At 28.4% G+C, this 19,571-nt stretch overlaps 5 protein-coding genes across 5 annotated transcripts; all 5 read right to left on the bottom strand.

Annotated features, from left to right (window-relative positions):
* Positions 1–307: 307 nt before the first annotated feature.
* Positions 308–6,772, bottom strand: LOC119678941 (arrestin domain-containing protein 3). The gene is made up of 4 exons (XM_038091060.1): positions 6,371–6,772; positions 1,679–2,046; positions 1,091–1,613; positions 308–1,022 (listed from the first exon to the last, which is right to left on the bottom strand). The coding sequence occupies exons 1-4, from the start codon at positions 6,483–6,485 to the stop codon at positions 604–606; spliced, it is 1,425 nt and encodes a 474-aa protein (XP_037946988.1). The 5' UTR covers positions 6,486–6,772; the 3' UTR covers positions 308–603.
* Positions 6,773–13,554: 6,782 nt separating this feature from the next.
* Positions 13,555–15,013, bottom strand: LOC119681476 (GTP:AMP phosphotransferase AK3, mitochondrial). The gene has a single exon (XM_038094681.1). It carries the CDS (start codon positions 14,487–14,489, stop codon positions 13,821–13,823), a length of 669 nt encoding a protein of 222 aa, XP_037950609.1. The 5' UTR covers positions 14,490–15,013; the 3' UTR covers positions 13,555–13,820.
* Positions 15,014–17,455: 2,442 nt separating this feature from the next.
* On the bottom strand, positions 17,456–18,156 carry LOC119683644 (GTP:AMP phosphotransferase AK3, mitochondrial-like). The gene has a single exon (XM_038097431.1). The coding sequence runs from the start codon at positions 18,133–18,135 to the stop codon at positions 17,482–17,484; it is 654 nt and encodes a 217-aa protein (XP_037953359.1). The 5' UTR covers positions 18,136–18,156; the 3' UTR covers positions 17,456–17,481.
* A 228-nt stretch (positions 18,157–18,384) lies between these two features.
* LOC119675532 (adenylate kinase 4, mitochondrial-like) lies at positions 18,385–19,095 on the bottom strand. Its single transcript, XM_038086739.1, has one exon. The coding sequence runs from the start codon at positions 19,093–19,095 to the stop codon at positions 18,385–18,387; it is 711 nt and encodes a 236-aa protein (XP_037942667.1).
* Positions 19,096–19,317: 222 nt separating this feature from the next.
* On the bottom strand, positions 19,318–19,571 carry LOC119683643 (tetratricopeptide repeat protein 14 homolog; the record flags this gene model as incomplete). The annotated part of the gene is given in 1 exon segment (XM_038097430.1): positions 19,318–19,571. A coding segment is annotated over 1 exon segment (184 nt), but the record flags the coding sequence as incomplete, so codon positions are not given.

The following is a 19,571-nucleotide window of genomic DNA, read 5'->3' as shown; positions in this document are numbered from 1 at the left end:
ACATGACCATGAACATTGCATATTCACCACATTAGATTAATCGTTTTCTGTTTATCGTATATTTTTCTTTTCGTTTTACAGACAGTATGTGAAATCCTAAGCCATTATGAAAGGGGGTTAATCGAAGATGAAGTGGACGATTTAAATATAGCAATAAATAGTGGTTATTATTGAACTTTCATAAAAACACATAACAATTTATAAAGCTAGAATAAAATATTTATTTTGATTTTTGCTGTCTTAAAAAAGTGATAATATCTATAAAAAGTACATATATATATATCGATTATGTCATATTTGTATATAATGTATGCAAAAATTATAGTACAAAATTAACAATTTTATTTTTAAATATTTGAGGCATATTATTGGTTAGTAGCACCTACAAAAATATTTAAATATATGTACCGTTTTAAATTTTTATGTACCGTGACTTTCAAACTGTACCCTGTGATCACACAAAAAAGATAGCAGTGCGAAAAGTTTGGAAGCCATTGAGAGAGAAATACATAAACATGCAATTTTTTTTTTATAATACATCCATATACATACATATATAAAAAGCATTTTCTTATATCAATAACATTAAAGGATCAAAGGTTTTTATTTCCAACCAACGTTACTATTGTCGTTAGATGGTGGTGCGCTTGGTGTTGGCTTGTAATCTGGTGGTATACTAAACCCAAGTACTTCAAGGGGATCTTCTTCAGATCTAGCCTTAGTTGCAACAGGAGGCACTGAAGCAGGAGCAGTGGCACGTGCTGGTGATGGTGCTGTAGTAATAGCTGGTGCTGGCACAGGCATAGGATTTGGCATTGCAACTGGTTTTGGAATTGGATTAACATGTGGTGGATGAGTTGATATTGGAGGAATGGGATAAAGATTATTGCTTTGCTGCGGATTTGTAGTACTGTGACTTCCATTTGTAAGATTGCCATCCGCTAAGAATACTGGATATCTTGGCTTATATGTATTGCTCTCGAATTGCTCACTACGCACATCTTCTTCAAAGGTTGGTGGTGCTAAAGATATATATATATTTTAAAAAATAAAATATAACACACAAAATTTTTATTAAAGCACAACTTACGCAGTGGTTTATAGACAGGTCCAGCACTGGGTTGCGCAGTTATCGGCCCTGGTTCGACTGTGCTAGCGTACAGTGGTACAGTGCCAATTGCAAGTGGGAATTCAATTACCAAATCACCTAACAATCGAAATACTTTTGCTATAAATTTAAGAGTATAGCTAACTTTAATAATAGTACAACTCTCCAGAGAGGTGGGAGTTGTAGCGGGTATCTGCAAAAATTCATTGAATTCGGCCTTATTGAGCTTAACTACCTCACCGCAGTGATTGTCGGCCACTTTAATTTCGGTCTCCTGAGTTTTTACTTCAGGTGTGCGACTGGTATACACGACTTTTTTCATTAAACGTACTTTGACATCACTACAGTTAACATCGGATTGATTGTCCAAAACGATATTAAAACGTATTTTTTGTCCAGGCGCATAAGCACTGTATGGTACGTTAACTGTCATAACCATTGGTCCTTTGGTACCACAACACAAACCCCAACAAAAAGTCTTCTCTTCAATTTTATGCAAAGGTTGCTGTAAGTAGAAGAATTCCATTTCATTATATTAAAAGAAAAAATATACTTTAATAAATGTCTTACCGAATTATTTGGATTTAGATTTAAATCATAAGGTGAAATGACTGTGTACGCTTGTTTAAAGGTATTATCATAGCGCATTGATCTATCGATGGTTAGCGTAACTTCGTGCTGTATTTGCCCAGAACTGCCATTAAAGGAAGTAGGTGCATTCGGTGGTATGGTAGCCTGAAAAGGGAATATATACTTTCCGGCCGGTAGTTCAAGTTGTGCCCCACCGCTTTGCCCGTAAACGCTATTTTCCGAACTATAGTACATTTCATGACTGGAGAAGGTCTCTGGTACAGTTTCTGGCTTACCTTCCGAATTCTGTTTTTCAACATTTTCACTCCAGCGCACTTCAGCGAAGCCACTAACGCTGATAAAAATAGCTGTGGGTGAGAAAAACATTATTTTAATTAATCTTAATTCACTAGTAAATAGTGTGTGTAAATTTCATTCACATGAATTAAAAGAGTAAGTTGGATAAATTAACAATTAATCAATTATTTGAAGAAAAGCTAAAATGGTTTGTGTTGCGGCTTCCTTTCAAATTATTTAATTGAATTATGTCACTCGAAATAGTGACATTGTGACATTCAGAAAATATGAGTCTATTCCATATATATTTGAGGTTAAGAAGTACTGTATGAAATAAAAGCCTGTTATTTGTTCAACTTGTTTAAAATTATAGGAATTGTATGGTTTGCATGGTTTTTATAATTTTAGTCCTACATATGATGACTTACTTAGATAAGTTAGTGCTCATGCGCAATGGAGGTAAATTATTCTGGCGCCTATGTGTTAATCATAACCTAGGATTATTGAAAAATTCCTTTCGTATTACATGCAAATATTTCCTCTTAACAATCATGCGATTTGCATGGTATCATAATAAAAATATTTTCTGTACATACGCTTCAAACTATATATGTACATTTAAGAGTTAACAATATTTTTATTTTAGAATATAAGGATATGAAAGTGACGGAAGGGTTAACTAATTGTGACAAATTTAAAGTGCCTAACATTTTTTTAAACTTTACTTTAACTTAAAATGTCTTTCAACTGCTCTAATAGACAGTTAATAAGTTACAGAACCACTGATTTTTGGCTGATTCATAGAAATATTAGAAAGTTTTCGGGCTTGAACCTGAGTTTATATCTACTTCATGTAATACTGATTCTTAGCTTAGTAATGGACTCATACTGAAATATATAAGTCTATATTAAGTTATCAAGTTCTAAAGTGATGTCATATTTTATATTTCGATTTCTCCCAAATACAAGGAGAAACTTTCTAAGTGTATATAACACATATATTCTCAGTAGGATTTAATAGCAATTGACATTAAACCTGAACGAAGCACGAGGAAAGGGAAATACACTCCCGACTGAGGAATATTTTAAAATTAATGTTCACAGCAATACTGGTAAGAAATAGGTTAATTAATGGACACAGCAGAACTGACCAAGTTTAGCGACAACTATAAGAGAATGAGTGAGCAGCACTTAGGACAAATCATCACTTAAGTCACCCGATTGCAGTACACATAAAACATTATATTTAATATAATAAAAATTCTTTTAAATCTTTATTGCAATATTACAATTAAATTGTTTCGATGCATTTTATATATATTTTTATATGCAATATTTTATATTGGCTAAGTTATGGCCTTTAAGCAAGAAACTATATTCCTCTTTCATTCGGACGCACTTTAAATATACTCTTATCACATAGTATATATTATTAACAAAAAAACTCATTTTTAAATGTTATAGTTTTCAGAATTGTTAAAAAGATTTGGAACAAATTTGTTCCAAATTAAATCATAGAAGAAGTCTCTCTCTCCAAATTACTTCCTCATGACTTATAAAAGCCTATGCGCGGCTTAATTATTATTTTTGAGGAATATACAATGCTTCGCTATCGTTAGCAATGCGTTTATTTTTAAAATATTCGTAAATCTTCAAACTGGTATACAATAGTGAAAAAAAAATAAAATGATTTTCAGCCGACAATTGTTTAGTCAATAGGAGAAGTTATAAAAAAAAATAGATACAAAATTTGCGGTCGACAGTTGGACACTACTTCCATTCCACACAATGAAAATATTTATAACAAAAGATTAATTTGTTTTAATTTTTAATTTTTTTTATACACATATTCATATTTATATATATGTATAAATTTCTATATGTATATATATGTATTATATAAATACTTATGTATCTATATATAATCTGTTTTTGTCGGTTTTCCATAGAAACTTCATTAACATAAAGTACGTTAAGAACAAAGAAAATTGTTAGTAATCTTTTGAACTGCAGGTGTTTTCCATGAACAACGTGTGTTTTTGTATGGGTATGTGTACCGAAAAGTAACTAGTTAGGATTAGGACATTAGGATTAGGATTTTCTTACCAATTTTTAATCTTAATATTTTAATCTGAATTACATTACGATTATTTGTCACTGACATTTGGTTTAAAATATTCACAATATTTAGGTAGAAACATTTATTACTTCATATTACAATAATTTTTATTTGGAAAAACATAGATTCTAATAAAAATGTTATATACACATAACCAATCTATTCTTATCACGGTGAATTCTGACATCTAATAATAATCATAAATGTTTATACAACTCAGAATCATTACGATTGGGCTTCAGATATGTAGTATTACTAATATCTATGAACATTTTTTATTATTTGATTTTAAATTTTTTGTTATTTTTTTTTGTTTTTGTTAAGTAAATGATAAGTGAAGTGTGCCATGAAGTCTTTTACACGATCCAAAAAGTATTTAGAAAGATTGTTGATGTTGAAACTTAAAAATGGCAGCAAGTTAAGCCTAGGGCTTGAATACAATATTACAAATGATAGCAAAGGTGAGCTGAATGTATAACTTTTAATTTTAATTTTTAATCGAGACATTAAGAAAATTTCATTTAAAAATCTGTTATTCAATCAAGAGTATTAGAATCTTAATATTGACAATATACTATATAAGGAAAATAGCGGTTGTTTTTTGTTAGTATTCCTAACATTTATATTCAGTTAACCATTGTTTTTACTTATAATTGTCTTTTTTTAACTTCAACATCATTTTCTATAATAAAATAATAAAAGTAACTTAATATTTGGTCTGTGTTAAAAATCTGATCATATTTTTATCAAATTTTTAAAATAAATTTTAATAATTATTGTATATTTTATTTTTGCTTTTGTTCATCATTTTAAGACAATTCTATTTAGTCCTTAAAAAACATTTTAGTCCATACGAGTATAAAATAAGTTAGGAATGGTGTTATAGAAATAAAATATGTGTGATAGAGGTTTAAATACTCTGGGCATATTATTCGCATGCTAATTTAATTAATTTGCTTACATCGTTAATGAAAAAGTTCAAAATTAATTCGATATCTCCAAAGGCGGATGGATGAAAGATGTATTGCTCTTGAAATGTCTAAATATATTCTTTCAAGTACTAAACTTATGTTTTTATAATTCGGATCTACTTAATATATTTGCTAATAAAAATTATTAACATTATATTATAAAATTAACAATGTTTTGCTTTAAATAACTTAACTTTATGTCCCAAGAATAAGCAATGCAAAAATTATTTAATGACAAACTAAGTTCCTTCACTCCAGTTATGCATGCAGTCGTTGGCAAACTTAGCTCAAATTTATATGCTTTTATAGCTTTAAATTTATATACACATTTATTTAACTGTACTAAAAAATGTAATAAGAAAGTAAAAAGAAAATAAATAATAAAAATAGTTTCTTTTCACTTTAAAGTGATAAATTAATATATAAATTTTGTTTAGTTTGTTTAATAAAGTCAGATGTACTAAAACATCTAAAAATGTACATAAAGATTGGGGATAAACAATTATTCAGAAACCAATAGATCTAGGCGTGGTTTAGAACCAGCCTGACATAGCTAACTTTTACAGTGTTTGAACAGTAGTGAGCTACAACAACAAAATTCATTTTATATTATTTTAATTAATTGAATTTCTGGTTGACCATATAGCTGTTTCGAGTATTGTCAAATACACATCAATAGTGGTCTTGGATATAATTCTTGTATTTAATTGTTCGTAAATAATTTTTTGAGACTACAAGTACCAGGAATCGATTGCTACTAAATTGCTACTAAACAATATAATTACAAATGCTTTTTTCACTCACAGAAAATTAACATTATAACTAATATTTTTTCGTGGCATTCAGCGGCAATAAAAGAAAAAACTAGTTTCATTGAGCCACGCTGCTCTTGTCTGCTTCCATTCTGCAGGCACAATGAGATTTACAAAAAAAAAAAAAAAGAAAAACAAAATATGTAAATTTGAATGTTCTATAATTATTTTTATATGCTCAATTGTAATTATTTAATTTAAATAAAAGTAGTTCCGTAACTATCTTTATATGCCAATTCAAAGATATGACAATTGGATTTCGGCATAAAAAAAATAAAAAAATTATTTCCATACAAAATAACCATAAAGCATTTTTATGTCAGTTTTTTTTTGTTAGTGTTTTCTCTAAGGATAGTAGCATAAATCAAAAATGACGTCACCTGTGGCTAAGCAGTGAAGTTTGTTAATTAGCTTAAGCGGAAATATATGTAAAATAAATACATATGTATATGTATGTATATAATGTAATTTTTATTTAAATAATTATACGCACATCGTATTGTCTTTGGCCTTGTTGTGACGAGCTCAGCTGTTCCAGTCACTACTTGGCCAGCGTAGTAAACTCCTAAAGGATTATTCTCAAACGCAATTGTACATTTGCTGGCCATTTTTCTCTATTGGTAATTTGTTTTCTTTTTGTTGTTGTCAATATTTGAAATTTATGACGAAACTTTATAGCTTTAACTTATAAATAATTTACACACTTTTTATGCATTAAGCATACAAATCAATTCTTAGTTTGTTTTCTTTTTGTATTTGAACACGCATATGTTTTTTTTATTCTGGCATATTTTCACACGCTTCGGCACAACAACCACCGCAATAGCAGGCAACTCCCAAATTGCAAACACTACCGCGCACCACGACCGCTCGACGGCAACTTCAGTTTAATACTGAATTTATTTCTACACGGGAGGGAGCAGAGCACAATATTCTGATACTGTTTCCGATTCTGCCATCGAGCACTAAGCGTATTTATTCATGCTTTACATTAGTCACATAAGTAATTCTTAATAGTCTGATCCATGTAGTGCAGTGTCTACATCTGTACATACATCTGTACAGCTGTAAGTTTGTACATTTGTACATCTCTATATTGTATTGTATTTCAAGTAACTTAAGAAAATGAAAAAATTCCCTTTTATATTTAATTTTTTAATTAAAAAGAAAATTATTTTTATTGAAGATACTCTCCGTAATAAAAAGACGCCCATAATTCTTATTTTAAGATTATTTTTTAAAATTTATTGTATCTAAAACCTATCAGTTAGTAAGACTTCTCTTACTAATTTTAATTAATAGACCTTTATATATAAATAATAATAATATATAATAACACATATAATATATAATAAAATTCAACATTTATTTTAGAAAATTATAAAATAATTTCTTTCCTTAAACTTCGACAATCTCTTCGGATTTAATATTTATAGTAACATAAATATAGACTTAGAAGTATAGATTCTCCAGCTTTTTAGGGAAGCACTTTTTTGATAGTTTCGTATTTAATATTGATTATAACATAAATATAGACTTACAAACACTTTGAAGATCTGCTATAGCTCAGGTATTATTAAACGAGAAAGAAACAATTACGTACTTCCTCTGTGATGGTCGAGTTTCGGTAACCAGAAGGAACAGCTTTTTAAGAAAGTACTTTTTTGATAGTTTCGAATTCAATATTGATAATAACATAAATATAGATTTACAATATAGATCTTCAAAATTTTTAGTGGAATATTTTTTAGATAGTTTTTTGAAGTTCTCTTGTGTACATAAGAGATCTTCATAGATCATAAGAAAAGATCTGTTGGACTATATCAACTCAACAGAATGACTCTAGTCTTATATTTTCTTATAACGTGAAATAATCGGTATTTATTTATGACTCACGAGTAGGTATAACAAAATATTACAACTAAAAGACATTAAAGTATAAGACTACAAAATAAAAACTAAGCAAAAAATTGATATTATTATTGTAAATTAAAAATAAAGCCGAACTTGGAACAAATAAAAATGCAAATAAAATCCTAAACGAAATCTTAAACTTATTTGAACAATCACAATAATGCACACATTGAGAACGCCGGAAACACATTGAAGAAAGTTGCTCCTAAAAAGAATTTTATTTGATAGTACTAGATCATTCAAGGATATAGGTAAAATCAGCTTGGCGAACCGTTTACATATACATAGGTATAAGACATGAATGAATACATCTATATTATTACTAATATTGCTACGTTATTAATCATAACTTATGGCAAATGAAATAAGAACTCGCGTTACGGTATGTTCACTCAGGGAATCCTTAACTCTAAATTTTTTGTTGAACTGAAAATCAGTTATTGATATACTATATATATTTTAATAACTCATATTTATCAGATATCAATGAAAATTGGTATCCTGAATAATAATGAATATTATTCAGAATAATATTGAATAAAAACTTTGTAATACTAAATATTGATATAAGATTTTTCCTTTCTTCTATTATGTTTGTTCCATGAAAGCATGTATTAGCATTCATATCTAATCATATCAGGTTACATATTATATTAATTCATTTATAATCATACATAATTATATATAATTAGGTAGATATTTTTTTCTGGTTAACTATTAAACTATTAAACTGGTTAACTATTAAACTTCAACTTAACTATTAAACTTTCAATTTGTATGGCCGCCAGTGGTGGTCAAAGCTCAAAGCCATCATTTCAAAGGACTGTTAAAGGACAACGATGCTAGTTTGAAGAAAACGATGATAAAGCATTGACATACGAAACATGAAGAAAATATTTCCATAAAACTTTTTAGTTTCAACTTTTAAATTTTGCAAAAATGTACAAATATTTTTAAAACAAAAAATTTATTTACACCACCATAACTTCTTAATCCATTGAAGTAAAATATATAATTCGGTATCAAATTAAAACATTTTTAATGAAATAAAAATATATTTAATGAAATAAAAATATATTTAATGAATTAAAAATATATTTAAAGAATTAAAAATATATTAAATGAATTAAAAATATATTCAATCAATTTTTGACTTTAGTTTTTTGTTTGTCACTCTGTATTTAGATAAATATACAAAAGACACATTTTAAAATTGTTTTGAATTATATTTAATAAACATAAATATTTTTAAATTGCATTTTTTTTATTAATTCATTCAGAAATACGTGTATTTACAAACACTTCGACGTACATATATTTATACTTAAAAGTTATATGCAATCTCTTATGTTGCACTTATCACATTTAGTCTACAAACAAGCGTCTGACATGAGTCATTAACATCTTTTATTAGTTTTTTATTCATAAATTTAATTTATTCATAATACTTTGCAGGGTTTAGCAATTATTTCGATAGCAGTGCGATTAAATGGCATTTAGATCAAGTTATTGTTAATTTAACTGAAAATACATAAATTTTTTATAAAAATGGCGTTTTAGAGTGGGATAGGCTTTTCATTATCGTATTTCCAATAATAAAGTAATCGATTTTATTCATTAAATCTCTTGAGATTTTGTTATTATCTCGTGCAAATATTGCGAATCTCGACTTTTGTTGAGATAAGACTTTGTAAAAATATAATATCTGTTCTGGCAGTTTATTTCAAATATGGTTGTAGTTGAAAATGCACAAAATGTTAATGTATAGAAAGCACAGTGATCATAATAAAGTAATAATCGAACAATAATAAAAAATAATAATAATTTTTTTGTGTATAAATAATTTTATAGAATCTTTTATTGAAGAAAATTTTCAAATTTTTTTTTACTAGTACCATGCCTGTTCTATTTGATTTATTATACATAATATATTTATATACGACTAAAATTTTTAATTATAAATAAAAAAAATACTGAAGATGATCTAGGAGGTAGATCGAAATATCTGTTAAATGAATATATACATCAGTTGACAACTATGATATATTTTATTTAATCTTAAGTTTGTTTTTATATAATATAAGATATTATATAAAAATATAATCTTTAAAAACACGACTTAAAGCCCGGCAAAATTTAAACACATAAGTATTGATGTCGAACCTAATATAAACATTTTATATATAATATTTTTATAGTAGTTTTTCGTTTGGTAATCAAAACATGTTATTTTTTTCAACAATAATTCATTAAACTGTAATGTTAAATGTATTTAAATAAAATAAATAAATTTTCATAAAATAAATAAATTTAAAAAAATAAAGTAAACTGCAGATTCAAAATCGGATCGAAACCGTGCAGATGCACAGGACGCATCGATAGTTTCGATTTTCGAAAATGATCACCTTTTTATGTATATTTATTTTTGAATAGTATGTAAGCATATTCATATTTATTTATATATTATATATTTACACATAGCTGTTTTCGGATTCAGCTCCCAGACATTGGGCTGGATTATTGTGTTACACACAAAGATTAATATATTAATGCTGCAGTTCTAGTATTTGATTGTTGTATATTGTTGTTTATGTAACTCGCGTTTATGAATTTCTATATATAAAAATTTAAATTAAATAAATTTATTTAATTATGTACCATATCCATACATATAACCAAATATTAAACACTTTTCAAATAGACTTCGTTAAATAATTAATTTCGGCAACTCTAGAAAATTAAATTCGTTCACAATAGTTTATTTTTACTCAAATCGCATTCTTCTCTCTTTGAAGCGAACTCAATAGTTGACAGTAGTATGATTTCAGTACCAATAAAATTCTTACGCATTCGTTGTAAGGAGAGTCGCCCAAAAAGTGTGAATTGCTAGAACGAATGAAACTTAGAAATAAAGTTCAAATGCAGGAAAATTGGTATTAAAATAGGAATATCCGCGAGTTCACGTTAATCTAATACTTCAGTGCATTATAATAAAAACTTGTAGCAATGAAAATAAATCTTGACTAAAAAGTAAATATATATAGCATATGTATACATAATATCTATGATAAAAAACCAACCAATTGGTCCGTCCTTTGCGTTAATGTCAATGAATTTTTATTTTTGGACAATTTTGAAAATTTTGTAAAGTAAGCTTAAGTATTGTATAAATTTAATTGTAATGTAACATTCGACTATCGCGGAATTAAACATGGAAAATGAACGTTTACGTATAACTTTGGACAATGCAGACAAAACTTACTTTGCCGGACAAACGATTAAAGGTGAAATTTGGCTAAATGTAGCTAAACGTTGCAAAATTCGTGGTAAGTGATTTTAGAAGATTCTCGGAATTTTTTTAAGTGGAGTATAAAATTAAAATCGGTTTTTAATAAGAATAACCGCAATTTGCGATGAAATGCTTCAAGTGTTGAATCATCAATAACTTTTTTGTTCAATTTTTTCTTTATGTTGTGTGAAGGAAACGACGTTGCTACTTTAAAATGTGCATTGTATGTTTATTTTAATTGAAACTCTTTAAATGCCAATTGTTGTTGGTCAGCATTCATAAACAAAACTTTTTCTCTAAATACTGTTGTGAATCTGATATTTGTTGTTGTTTGTGAGTGCATAACGTGAAGTGCTTTTTTCCTTTTTTGTAATTAAATTTTTCTTTTTGTTTTGATTTTGAACCATAAAAAATTTGTTGGTTCACAGTAGTCTTTTTTAAAATACCCTACAATGAAAGAGAAGAGTATATTGAATTAATACATACAATTTTACATACCATATAGGAGGGTTTTTAAAAACTATATCTACAACAATTATATTCGAAAAATTAAAAATAAATTTATAAATGAAATTTGAAACACTTTTTCCCACATTTTTTCAATAATATAATATAATATTTTGTTTCTTATGTACTGACAGTAATGTAAAATTGAACCTTTTTCAGTTAGTGCATCTGGGCACTTTTTCTCTTTGATAGCAGGAGGTTTCTGCAGAGTCCCACCTATCCCACTGACTAATTTGTGTACTCCTCATAAGCTTCGTGATTATTCAATGACTGATCTAAGATCTGCGTACCGCCACGTGCGTTAAGTGATTACTCTGGGTTAGATAGTGCTAAGTGATGTACTGAGAGTAATGTTACAATTTGATAGGTAAAAAAAATCAGCTTTATTAAAATGTTTTTATAGAAGTACACAATACCAAATTTATATGAAACAGAAATTGACTTAAGTTATGCTCAATTGACACATTTCTTTAATTCAAACACGTTAAACTCCTACCCACACCTTCGCAAATAATCGGGGGTGTTTAATGTGGCACCTAATCGGTTAACAATTACTTGATCACTATTTCAGTGCTGAAATACGTTTAGATTGTTGTTGAAATTGAAATTAATAAATGAAATATAAAGATTTTTGGGTAATGTGGAATCTGAATTAAAAAAAAAGTTTTCAAATATCTAGTATTAACAGTCGTTGAATGCATTTTTTTTTGTATTTCATCAAGGCAAAATATATGTATGTATTTTAATAGCATTTTAATACTTTTTGTTATATAAAACAAGAAATTATATTAAACTCATATTGCATGAAAAATAGTCTTTAATTAAAACTATATAAAAACATTTTTTTACTAAATGTCAAAAATTTTTATATGAAGTGTTCTGTCATTTTTCCGTGAGAAATGACTGAGTTTTAGGCTTACTGTCGAAGTTAAAATTTGAAATATTCTTTAAATTAAATATATAAATTTGTCTACAAAAATAATTGAATATATAGTATTCTTGTTGGCTTTGCTAAAAGTTATAATATCAATAAGCAACATATCAGCAAATAGTAATTGCAAAATAACCACTTAAATTTTGTATTGTTTTTCAATAAAAAATGAAAGAAAAATATAAAATATCTCGTATACATGCTTTAATATAATGCCATTGTTAAGATTAGTTAAGTTTTTTAAACGACTTTTAAACAATGTAGCTTAAAGTTAAGAATATTTTCTAATAAACATTCAGTGCACCGATTTTTTTTTATACCAAATAGAACCCATTTAAAAGCTCGGCCTGAACGCTACTTTAAATACTATAACCAAAGAAGAGTGTGTATATATCGTGAAATAAAATGCACGTGGAGTTTGGGTTTTAAGAATTCAAAAAATAATAATAAACATAAAAAATAAAGTATTGTCTATATTATAGGATTCTTGAGATATTAGACTTAGACTTTCCGCAAAATGAACGAAAATGATCGATAATTGGGTCTTTCATTAACGCTTTGTTTTTGTGATGCGTTATTTATGATTAAAATTGCATTTTATACAATCTGAGTGTCAAATATTTAAATATGTATCTTTAACGGATTGATAAAAAATGATCATCTAAAAGTTTAATAACGGTTTGATTATTCTCCTAAATTTTTTTTAACTCCAGTTAAAAAACCTGTGGTATTAAAAAATTTTTAGTTAAACTTCTAATAGGAGATTTAAAAAAATTTGAGTGTGTATATATGACTTATATTCTATGTAAAATAACTCTGAATAACGTTCACACTAATTCATATTTTATTTTTGTATGATTTAATTTTGTTTAATTAAATCATTATAAAAATCCAAATAATTTATTTTTTTTCAATTTCATAGTTTTATATTGGCACTTATAGGATTTCTTTATTTCACGCTGTTCGTTAAGAAAAGGAAAAAGGATGGATAGGTTAATTGTAGGAAGCCTTACCAGTAAAGAAATGAAAAAATTAATTATCTTTTTATTGAAAGTAAATTTATTTTCGTATACATATAGAAAAGAAAATGTATTTATTATTATAAAATATCACGCGTTGAATTAAGAATCAGACATTATTCAGTATTGTGCTCAATGTTATTGTTTTTTAATTTTTTCCTGTTAGTCTTGAAATATATTTTAATTCATATTTTTATAATGCATGATGTGTCTTAGTAAAAATTATGCATGAATTGGTTCTTTAGGAAGCATAATTCAATATTTTATTTACTTGGTTTTCTATTTATGCACAATGTGCCACAGCAGTTTTAGTTTTGTCTTGTAAAAATTTTTCAACTTGCGGCCATATTTCTGCTGTGGTATTACCTTTAAAATTAGTAACTAAATTATGTTGTTTATAAAATTCCAAGACAGGTTTCATCATTTCTTCATAAACTTGCAAACGTTTAGCAACAACTTCGGGTTGATCATCGTCCCTTTGTACTAACTTTTCACCTGTAAGATCATCTTTGCCGGGAACTTTTGGTTCGTTAAAACCTATATTATACACGCGTCCAGATGGCAAGTGTATCCAACGTCCTCTAACACGATCTATAATAACTTCATGTGGTACATCTAAATTCAGCACAGCATCTATGTTATCAATAGTATTAAGTTTTCGAGCCTGAACCACAGTACGTGGGAAACCATCTAACATGTACGATTTATTGCCCACTTCGTTTATGCGACCCGAAACTAGTTTAATAACCAGATCATCAGGCACCAATATACCTTGGTCTATGTAAGTTTTAGCTTTTTTACCCAATTCAGTGCCATTCAATTCATTCAAACGTAAAATATCACCAGGTGATATGTGTACAAAGCCAAATTTGTCAACAATACGTTTTGATATAGTACCTTTGCCTGAGGCTGGTGCACCCAATATAACAGCACGAAATATTTTACTTAACATAATTAGGTCGATATTGCAGGCAGTAGTGTGATTTTGCAAAGCAAACAATGTTTTCTGACTGTCGCTCAAAGTCCACTGGGAAGACGAAGTAGTTCAGCAATTTAGAATGAAAATTGATATGCAATATATTTTTATATTGTTTTGTGTTAATACGACACTTTTAATTGATTTAAATTAATTTCAATTTGCTTAATAAATAAAACTGATTTGGTGCTTCGGTTTTGTATGTCAGCTTCTTATATAAACATAATTGCACTTATTCACAATTTATTGCATTTGTTTCCTGACCTGACCATATGCAAACAGTCGAGTAGGTAAACTTAGACTCAAGTATTGCAAATTATTTTTTTTTATCGCTTTTACTTTCGTTTGAGTTTTCCGCCACGTTATTTAAATGGAATGTAGTTGAATACTATCTGTTGTTATATTTTATACAGTAAATGTTTGTTGTTTCAATTAGCTAAGCCAAGTGTCGAGAACCTGATCTATCTTTCCCTCGAAAGATACGAACAGCAACTGCTGCATGATATGGCAGTGTGGTTGTATGGGTTCGCAGTGTTTGCTGTTCTACGTCTCTCTTATATGTCTAAGATTTCGCTCTCTTACGCCACTATTGTGAATGCACAGTTGGCAGCTGTTTTGTGTGTTTACTTTGATTTTTTGTTGTTTTCCTACACGTAAATAGAAATGCTTGGCATATATTGCATACGTTTAAGTTTGTATGCATCTGCGTAGGAGAAATGTTTGCAAATTTTAGTTGTGCCAAATGCAAAAAGGAAGTAAATGCATTACTTGTAGAAGTTGAGTTAATTTTTTTATGATTAATTTTAGAAAAAAGGCCGTTGAAAAATCCTTGACTTGCAGCTCTGTGAAGTCCACTAAGTTTTATTTCCGTCATGGATGATGCATGTTACATATGGGTCAACAGGCTGTTATGGTGTACCAAGGCAGTGATGCTAAGTTAATCTAAATGCACTATTTTACTGGTAGTATCATAATTGTAGCTTTCGCATGCTTAATCTGGAAAAGGTGTAGTGACTATCGATATGTTTTTGAAGCGATAAAGAAGACGTCCGACACTATATACATGGTCTACATATATTTTTGATAAAAATTATATGATTTCTTTAATTCACGTTGTCTCTTTTAGTCAGCCAATTTTTGGCTTTATCGAATGATATTTTGCTCATGATTTTGTATGAAACCAGATAGATAACATCGATAAATATATGAAATTAATTAACTCGCCTATAAAAAATATATGCCGAACTATTATAAGTTTGATTGTTTTATAAATAAAGTTATGTGTGTAAAATGTATCACAAACCAAATCCAACTTAAGATCTTTTTGTTAAGATCATATGTGCAGTTACATGTACAATATATATCTGTTATAATATATATATTATAATATATATATATTGTAATAATTTACTATAATCATTAAAATTATTTTATAAATGAACGATTTTCCTTTGTAAATAACTTATTCTAATTTAAATTCAGAAGACAATTATGCTTTTTGATGATCACAGTTAGTGGACGACGTAACTAAGATAATCGATGAGTACGACTAATATATAGAATAATTAGAATCTAAGATATACGCTGATTATACTTTGTGGGTAGAATGAACGAAGCTCCTCGATGAGTACGCTTATTGCATAAAGTAACTAGAAATGAAGATACCCAGTAAAATAAGCACGCTTAATTGACAGGGTAAGTGGGCTACTCTATAAAAACGATTAGTGGCTAGATTAAAATGATCAGAAAACGATTAAAAATGACTAAAATTAAAAAAAAAAGTTAACTATTAAGTACCAATTAAAAAAAATCCGTTCTCATTGAATTAAATTAGCTCATTAGATGGATTTATAATGGCTTTTAATTTGTTTATGAAATTTCTTTTTTCGGATAGACTTTTTGTTGACCCCACTTATATCTCGAATAACATTAAAAATTTATCATCACATTAATCACAGGGAATAGTGTTGTCCGCTTAAGTTGTGTTTGAAAAATTATATTATAATTAGAAGAGATCTTATGAGAGAACATCTATTGAACTATATGTATTCAACAGTCGGCAATAATTCTTTAATTTTTCATACACATATTTAGGTATATTAATTTAAAGAGATAAGCTAATAATCTTTAATATAAACAAATAAGCAAAGGACTCTTTAAGCAAGGCTCTTTTTCTTAGATATTACGAAAAAATGTACAAAAATTATTTAAATTACTTACTGTGAATATTCATTGGTATTTATATGAGACAATTTATATTGACTATTCTGGAGTAATCAAAATTATTTACTGACCACACTGACGAAGTGGTCATTTTAATAGGAGATTGTAAATGTGACTATGAGGTAATTTAACGTAACCACAGTTCATTCTATTTTAATTATTACTTTGTGTTTCCAGTTAGCATTTTTTATTAAAGATACTAGTTAATACATAACAGATACCATTTAATCTAGTTTGTAATAATCTACGTGCACCGCATGAGAAATAATCATTTAGCAAACTTCAAGCTTCATAGTCTTAGACATAGCTAGACATAAAACGATTCGTAACTATTACGCTTAAAGAAAATTCAATAATTGGACTTTCTGCACAGATTCATATCAGGTCTGATATATCGTTATTTAGGAAATAAAATTGTCTATATTTTAAGCTAGCTAATATTTGATTAAAAGATTCCTTTAACGCTTTATTGTTTATTGCAGTAATAACATTTTAATTCCGACTCCGTATTCACCATAAGAAAAAAAGGGATTTCTTGCTGTTTTTATAACTCAGTTTATTAAAAAATATGTGTGTGAAATGTATATATTTTTTTCATGATTTAGTTATTGTTTAAAATCAAAACCAGAAACTGAGGATTTAATAAATTATTTTTTTTTAAACTAAAATTTTGCTTAAACTATAAGTTATGTGTCCAATATGTCCTAAGTTTCGTTATGTTTCTGCCAAAACACTAATTAGTCTATTAGTCCTTTCCACATACTAACTTCATCATAAATTTTTCAACTTTTTGCCACATAGTTTCATCACATTTCGGTTCAAAATGTGTCAGTAATTTCTGTTTTGCATAGAAATTCAAAACAGGATTCATTATCTTATCATAAATTTGTAAACGTTTTTTTAACACTTCCGGTTTATCATCGTCGCGTTGTACTAAATCCTCACCAGTCACATCATCTTTTCCAGGCACTTTGGGTTCACTAAAACCAATATTATAGACGCGACCAGAAGGTAAGTGTATCCAACGATTTTTGGCTCGTCTTATAATTTCTTCATGTGGAACTATCAAGTTTAGTACAGCGTCAACACAAATCCATTCTTTCAGTGTTTCGGCTTGTTTTAATGTTCGTGGGTAACCATCCAGTATGATGGATTTTTGCTTCAATTCTAATAACCGTTTTTTAAGTATATCAGAAACAACTTTATCGGGTACTAATTTTCCTTCATCTATAAATTTTTTAGCTTCTTTGCCCAATTTAGTGTTGCTACGTATATTCTGTCGGAGTATGTCTCCGGGTGATATGTGCACGAAGTCAAAAGTTTTGATAATAAGTTTTGAAATAGTACCCTTTCCAGCTGCTGGGGCTCCCGTCAGTATTATGCGAAAACTGTTGGACATATTGGACAAACTTAAATTAGTTTATAATTTTTCATTTGACTTTTTTTAACAAAAGCATGTTTTGTCAATTCGAAAATTTTTTTATAAATTCTCTTGTTAATAGTGTCAATTAAACGCTTCCATTGCATAAGTAGTTTCTGAATTTGAACAATGGAATTTTCCCGCTTCCTCCTTATCTACCCATATTGATTGCCTTTTTCTTTCTTACCTTAATATTTCTCAGTGATCTTAAGTTGCTTTTTCTCTGGTTCAAGAGCATTCAGCTTGTTCATCATGTTGATCAGTTACGTTATCGCCTAATCTTTCACCACAAATCTTTTTACAAAATTTTGCAATTATAAAATCTTCTATTTTTGCTTTAACATTCATATCTGCTACATTAAAACTTGTAAGCGAAAAATGATTTTCCAAGTATTTCATTACTGGCTTGGAACGTATCTCATAGGACTCCAAACGTTTTTTTACAACTTCAGGGCGATCTTTTGGTAATTGTACTATTTTTAGTCCAGTTATATTATCCACTCCACGTTCTCTAGGTAAATTGTAATCCATACTATATGCGCGGCCTGATGGCAGTTGTACCCAGCGTTTTTTCGACCGCTCTACAATTTTTTCTGGAGGTAATATCAAATTTATGGCTGCATCTACACATGCCATGTCTTGTAATTTCTTCGCTTGTTTAATGGTACGTGGATAACTGTCCAAGACCCAGGATTTTCCTTCAAACTTTTCTATACAATCCAACATCGTGTCAAAAATCAAATCATCAGGTACCGTACGACCCTCGTACATGTACTTTTTGGTTTTTGTACCGAAAATTGTGCGCATGCTTATGTGGTAAGCGACAACTTCTCTTGGACACAAGTACAGAAAATCAAATTTATTTGCTATAAATTTTGCTATGGTCGTCTTGCCACATGCAGGAGCACCAACGACAATGGCATTAAATATTGCAGACATATTGGCAGACACAAAACTAGACGGCAAACAAACGGACAAACAATTTAGACCAAAACCAGAAGCTGGAAAACTACAAATTCTATCAAATACAAAAATCTAAAACATTTTGTTATAATTTAATTTTGACTTTATTCAATGAAATGTCATTTTGTTTACATTAATGGCTACATGGTAGAAAACTTGAGTAAATTGATTATTTTTAAATATTAAAAAAAAGTAAACTTAAAAAATTTCAATCGCAACATGCGATTTATTGATGCATAATACAATAGATACCATAATACTAATGTTATTAATTACGTTTCTTCAATATATCCTTATCACGGTTTATAATCTCCTGTTTGCGTTCTTTTTGAGCTTTGTTAATTATTTCATCTATTTCCTCAATTGATGGACCATCATCCTGGTTGTCGTTATATTTATCATGTTCCCAACGCTTAGATATTGGTGAGGGACTAGATAGTTTATGTGGTACC

Source organism: Teleopsis dalmanni, chromosome 2 (genome assembly GCF_002237135.1).
Source record: "Teleopsis dalmanni isolate 2A chromosome 2, ASM223713v2, whole genome shotgun sequence".
Taxonomy (NCBI): domain Eukaryota; kingdom Metazoa; phylum Arthropoda; class Insecta; order Diptera; family Diopsidae; genus Teleopsis; species Teleopsis dalmanni.
This window is presented reverse-complemented; position numbering and strand designations above follow the sequence as displayed.

Coding starts and splice junctions, on each gene's coding strand:
- LOC119675532 (XM_038086739.1), bottom strand. CDS start 19,095: ATGTCTGCAATATTTAATGCCATTGTCGTTGGTGCTCCTGCATGTGGC.
- LOC119681476 (XM_038094681.1), bottom strand. CDS start 14,489: ATGTTAAGTAAAATATTTCGTGCTGTTATATTGGGTGCACCAGCCTCA.
- LOC119683644 (XM_038097431.1), bottom strand. CDS start 18,135: ATGTCCAACAGTTTTCGCATAATACTGACGGGAGCCCCAGCAGCTGGA.
- LOC119678941 (XM_038091060.1), bottom strand. CDS start 6,485: ATGGCCAGCAAATGTACAATTGCGTTTGAGAATAATCCTTTAGGAGTT. Junction 2,047..6,370: donor AAGGCCAAAGACAATACGAT/GTGCGTATAATT, acceptor TCTCACCCACAG/CTATTTTTATCAGCGTTAGT. Junction 1,023..1,090: donor ACCTGTCTATAAACCACTGC/GTAAGTTGTGCT, acceptor ATATATCTTTAG/CACCACCAACCTTTGAAGAA.